Consider the following 6,022-nt stretch of genomic DNA (forward strand, 5'->3'; position numbering starts at 1 on the left):
GGCTAAGTAATATAAAATTATATTAATTACAATTTAATATGGTACACTTATTTTAAAATAAGTATAAAAGTTTAGTATGAAATACAATTGTCTTACATCGCCCCGGGTTTAAAACTTGTTTGGACTGGCTTTGGTTGTAAACCAATGAATAAGTTTTTACTAATTCTTTGTTCGGCTGGCTAACTTTCTTCTGCATATGATAGCCCGCGTCTATACCTCACTTCTAACGGGGTACCCATATTTCTCGCTTAACGTGAAGACAGGGGTAAGCGCTCATGTCTAACGGACTCCGATGGGCCGAACCAGCCACGCGGGAGTCACGACCTGTTTTTTTCTTCGTTTTCTGTTCCTATTTTTTGATTCATTTTTGTACTTTCCTTTATACTTTAAAATATTGTACACACACATGAAATAAATGTTGAACAAGTGTCTAAAAATGTTGAATGAGTATTGAAAAATGTTAAATAAGTGTTAAAAATGCAGAACAAGTATTTGAAAAAATGTTGAATAAGTATTAAAAAATGTTGAACGACTATTTGAAAAATGTTGAAAAACAATTGGAAAAAATGTTGATTAAGTATTAAAATGTTGAACGAGTATTAGAAAGAAATGTTGAATAAGTCTTAAAAAATGTTGAACGAGTATTTGAAAAATGTTTTATAAGTACTAAATGTTGAACAAGTATGTAAAAAATGTTGAATAAGCGTTCAGACAATGAAAAAATGAAGAATAAAAAAATCAAGAAATAAAAGCAAAGAAATGAGAAAAAGGCACATCATGCTTCAAGTGGGTCGCGCCCTTGCTATTAATCACAAACTGTTGACGTGGCGCGGTGGCTAGTGCCCTTCGTTTGTTCGTGCGCGACTAGGTAACCTTCACGATTTTTGTTTTGATTTTTTTCTTTTGTTTATACACCCAAATTTCTAAATAAATATATTACAAAAAAAATACACAGAACATATCAAAAAATGTTAATGAAGCATTTTGAAAATATAAAATGTACATATAGAAAATGATTCTAATGTATATGAAAAATGTATACGACAAATATATATAATTTGTGTAAAAAAAATTGATCCTGTATTTAAAAAAGTTAATACAAGCATTGAAAAAAATATAACAAGTATTTTAAAACATGTTAATCATGGATTTGAATAATGCTAAATGTGTATAGGACAAAATGTTGACAATGTATTCAAAAAAATTAAACTTGTATTTCAAAATGGTTAATCAAACATTTGAAAAAAAATGTTAAATGTCTATAGAAAAATTGTTGATCATGCATTCAAAACATTTAATCTAGTATTCGGAAAATGTTTATAAAGCATTTCAAAAAATATGTAAAACGTATATAGAAAAAACTTTGACCATGTATGGAATTTTTTTAATCTTGTATTTGGAAAATGTTAATTAAGGATTTGGAAAAAAGTATAGAAAAAAATATATAATATTGACCATGTATTCAAAAAATATTAATCTAGTATTTGAAAAATGTTAAGTGTGTATAGGAAAAATGTTGACCATGTATTCCATAAATGCTAATCTTGTATTTGAAAAATATTAAATATGTATTATAAAAATGTACTACATATCTATGAAAAATGTGCATAGATAAACAATCTAAACCTTAGAGGAAACGAAAGAAAACCAATGAAAAAAGGGAAATAAAAACAAACAGAAGAAAAATAAGAAAAACCAAACAAAAGAAAAAAGCCTTTGCGCATGTTGTAGAGCAGTCTATTTCTTCTAAGTACGCGCGAATGGGCTGCCTGTAACTGTAAACTTTTAGTCGAGACCGAAGGAAGACACGCTATAATCGAGATATAGCCCTTGCGCATGTTCTAGACCAGTTGTATGTGCGTCGATTTTTCTTCTACATGGACGTGCATCCATATGTTTATTTCCTTTATTTCTTTTGTGTTGGTATGTTGTCTTTTTTCCTCTTCCTTTCGATCTCTTTTTTATTCTTTTTTTTTCTATTTTGTTCTATTTTTTACGTTTTATTTTCAATTGTTCTTCCTTCTTCTATCTTTTAGCTTTATTCCGTTTACATTTTTATTGGCCATTTTTCCTTTCTGCCGGCTCTTAATTTCTTGTTAATCAAATATTCAAGTACAAATATTGGCCGTGGGCGCGTCACTCACCAGGACTGGACTGGCCGCACTGTGGCTGACTGCCGCGTACGTGCTCACCGCAGCGCGTACGCCCAGCTTCGTACGTACCAGTGCTCCCACGGCCACAGCGTCCACAGAGGCGGCCCCCACCCAACATTGGCAGGTCGGGAAAATATCTGGTGCACCGGAGCTTGTGGTGCTACCGATGCACCGAACTCATATTGTGCTTTTAAAACGTGCAAAAAATTCTGAAAATAAATTAGCACACTCACACAACATTAATGTAGGTTGTCACAAAATTTCAAGTCAAAATTCGAAACGTAACTTGGAAAATAAAAATGACAAATTCAACACCGAATAGTACATAACGTAACTTGGACTTTAGATTTGGCCCATTATCACACTGATGTCAAATTTATCATTTTTGTATCTTCAAAAATATTTTAAATTCCTGTACGAAATTTTGTGATTTCATACATTGATGTTGCGTTAACGTGCTAGATTTTTTTTAGATTTTTTAAAATATTTTAAGTATCCGATGCACCGGTAGCATCACAAGTGCAGGTGCACCAGATACATTCCCTTGGCGGGTCACCTCCACCTCCACTGCACCTGCTCTGTTTTTGCGTAGCCAAGCCACCTACTCCCCTTCCAGCGCAAAACAAAAACATTCCCTCCCACCTCTCCCTGCTCCTCCCGCTCTATAAATATAATACTAGCAGCTTCTGCTCTGCTCCTAGCTACTCCTAGTGGTAGTGGCACCGTAGCACCACCTCAGCTTGAAGGCCGCAAGCAGAGCAGAGCTCACTCCGTCCGTCACTGACCGCACCGCTGCGATGAAGGTAATCTGATGGACGATACCATGGATCTATGTACCTGCTGCGACCTGTCTATGTCTCTTGCCGCATTTTGGTTCTCTTCTTAGCTTGTTGCTGATGTGTTTATACCATGCAGAAGGTGCGGGCGAGGCCGCGGCGGATCCCGGCGTTCGGGGAGTGGAACTACTACGACGACGGCGGGTACGGATACGGCGACGGCGCCGGCGACTGGCCGGTCACCCAGACCCAGTACTTGGACTCCGCCATGCAGGCCGGCATCTTTGTCACACTGCCGGCTTCACCGAAGCCACTCAAAAAGGTGAGTAGTGCATGGATTCTTGCCCTATGAGTTTCGTTACTGATTATGTAAGCAACAGAGGACTCCTCCTGCTGATTGCATCACATAGATTACGACTAAATGAGTGCGGTAGTACATGTATAGAGCGAGCTATTTTATTACGTTGAAAAGTTCGGAGCATGGAGTAAAAGGACTAGTACGAAATACAGTCATGACGTCCAAGAACAAGTCGTTCACTCTCCCGGTGTGGCAGTAAAAATGTCGTTGTCCTAAAAAGAAAAACAGCGAGCTCTATACATATACAGCTGCTCGCAGTGGAAATGCTGTTACTTTTTGCTGTAACCTCTGTGCTCGCTGTTACTAGGTGGTGAAGTGGAGCGACAGCGGCACGCTGGAGGTGGACGGGGAGCAGAGGCAGAGGCAGGAGGTGGTGGTGGGGCTGCGCGAACAGCACGGGACGAAGAAGGAGGAGGGGAGGGGGAAGCCCGTAGAAATTTACCTCAAGGTCCCTCACGCCGCCGACGCCCACCTGAGCACCACCGCAGGCTACAACAAAACTTCTCGCAGGGTGCGGGCGGTCAAGGCCGTGGACGAGGACCTCTACGTGATCCCGCCCGACATGCTCTGCCACAATAACCCACGCGTAAGTGACTGACCCCTGGGGCCAAAACCTCAAGGATCTGTCGTACGTGTTTACTGCTTAAAATTATGGCCTTATCTTACTGACAGAAGAATCATCTAGTCCACTACTCGTCCACTGTTTAGCTATGGTCTTATCTTACTGACGAGTGTTTATTGGTTCCTACTGCTGCAGAAGAGGCTGGCAAAACTGTTTAATTAGGGTCTTATCTTACTGACGAGTGTTTTATTCCTGCGTGCAGAAGAGGCTGACGAAAAGGCTGTGGATCGGGTGCCTGGGCTGCGTCTCCGCCTAGGGATCACAAACCATCTGGCCTTGGCGTGCGTGCGTGCGTCTTGTAAAGAGAGAGAGAGATGAAGAGGAGCGGAAACCCATGGGGAGGCCATGATGCTGTCACGCCATGTCAAATATCCTTTCTCTCTCGACTGTAGTCATAGTATTATGCGTTTTATTAGGATGGATGGACGGACGATGGACGGAGGGATGGAGACGGCGACGTGATGCGCGGCAGCGTCATTTCCCCGTGCCAAACGCCCACTCGAGTGCTGCTTTTCTCCTTCCACCGTTGCGTCTTTCCCGATGAGCTTGCCGCTACTCGATGTGTCCATGTAGTTGAAGACGACGACGACTACTACTACTCCTGCTTGTGGGCCTGTCGAGCTCGAGCATGCATGAAAAGGAAGGAAGAAAGCCGGAGCCATGGCGGGGGCGTCTTGTTCTGTACGACTCCATCCGGATCCCTTTCAAGTTAATCCGTTGTTACTCTTTCCATGTCTTGTGTTAGCTTACGACCTAGGGTGTGATTGCGCGCTGATTCTTTCCGGGCCTCGCTGATTGATCACACGATCGCCTCTTTCATTTATGCAAACGCGTGTAGGGTTGTAGCCGGACGGCATCAGCCTGTCCACGAGCGTTCGCAAAGTCAAGTCAAAAGCATACACTAATCCTCATTACTCTAAGAATTGTGCCAGTTCTAGTTATGCTTTTGTGGACGCTCGTGTCCGCCTGCGTCCCTAAACGTGTGCATGCAACACAACAAGGTTGGAGATGACAACCTTCACGCACTTTGCGTTTCAAGACCAAATATTTCTATCTATCAAAAAGTTCCAAAAGGATGCATATAGATATTTGCAAATAACCCACTCTTTTTTTTTTGCGGAAAAACTTTCAATCTATACATTTCAATCATGGCAGTACAACGAATACCAGAAATAAAAATTACATCCAGATTCGTAGACCACCTAGCGACGACTACAAGCACCGAAGCGAGCCGAAAGCGCGCCGCCGTCATCGCCCCTCCATCGCCGGAGCCGGGCACAACTTGTTGTGGTAGACAGTCGGGAAGTCGTCGTGCTAAGGCCCCATAGGACCAGCACCCCAGAACAACAACCAAGCCGATGAAAAATAACGTAGATCGGAAGGATCCAAACCGAAGACACGAACGTAGACGAACAACGACGAGATCCGAGCAAATCCACCAAAGATAGATCTGCCGGAGACACACCTCCACACGCCCACTAACGATGCTAGACGCACTGCCGGAACGGGGGCTAGGCGGGGAGACCTTTATTCCATCTTCGGGGAGCCGCCGCCGTCTCACCTTCCTGAGTAGGACACAAACGCTAACAAGATTGAAAAAAAATGACTAAAAACATAGCCCTCCCGCCGGCCCTTGCCAGGATCCACCGCGCCTCCATGGCCCTAGGGCCACCGGAGACGAGGCGGACCTGTGCCGGCGCCGGCGAGAGGCACGAACCCTAACTTTCTTTCTTGGAGGAGGAGGAGGTGGAGCCCTGGCTCTAGGTACGTGCGTAGTAAATATGTGAATTTGATGTGATATAATGAATAACCCACTCTTAAATCTTAAGATAATACCATGACGATCTGCAGCGTGCATTAAAATAGAAAACTTAAACTGCAACACTCTTGATAATCGTTTTTACCCAGGTCAAACATGATCTTCTATTTTACAAAAATCATTTCATAGCAGGTTTCTAGAAAATTTCTATTTGCATTTTTTTGCAGAATGTTTTAAGCGTACAAATATGTGTTTTTTTGCTAAGTTTTTCTTAATGGGTTATGTTGTTCTAGTGTACCTAGTGACGGAGTTGATTCCGGCAGATCTCGCGTAGGGGGTCTTGAGCTAGTAGCC

The 6,022-nt window shown here is 42.3% G+C and overlaps 1 protein-coding gene across 2 annotated transcripts; it reads left to right on the forward strand.

Annotated features, from left to right (window-relative positions):
• Positions 1-2,787: 2,787 nt before the first annotated feature.
• LOC109735444 (uncharacterized) lies at positions 2,788-4,850 on the forward strand. 2 transcript variants are annotated; one of them, XM_020294655.4, is made up of 4 exons: positions 2,788-2,956; positions 3,072-3,251; positions 3,595-3,873; positions 4,112-4,850. In XM_020294655.4, exons 1-4 carry the CDS (start codon positions 2,951-2,953, stop codon positions 4,163-4,165), a joined length of 519 nt encoding a protein of 172 aa, XP_020150244.1. In that variant the 5' UTR covers positions 2,788-2,950; the 3' UTR covers positions 4,166-4,850. The 2 variants fall into 2 exon arrangements, with proteins under 2 accessions (XP_020150244.1, XP_020150243.1); XM_020294654.4 differs by having other exon boundaries at positions 2,792-2,956; positions 3,069-3,251.
• The last annotated feature ends 1,172 nt before the right edge of the window (positions 4,851-6,022 follow it).

This window comes from Aegilops tauschii, chromosome 4 (assembly GCF_002575655.3).
Source record: "Aegilops tauschii subsp. strangulata cultivar AL8/78 chromosome 4, Aet v6.0, whole genome shotgun sequence".
NCBI lineage: Eukaryota > Viridiplantae > Streptophyta > Magnoliopsida > Poales > Poaceae > Aegilops > Aegilops tauschii.

Excerpts from the sequence above, each read along its gene's own strand:
- LOC109735444 (XM_020294654.4), top strand. Across the intron at positions 3,252-3,594 it reads CACCGAAGCCACTCAAAAAG|GTGGTGAAGTGGAGCGACAG; the intron begins GTGAGTAGTGCA and ends CGCTGTTACTAG. Across the intron at positions 3,874-4,111 it reads TCTGCCACAATAACCCACGC|AAGAGGCTGACGAAAAGGCT; the intron begins GTAAGTGACTGA and ends TCCTGCGTGCAG.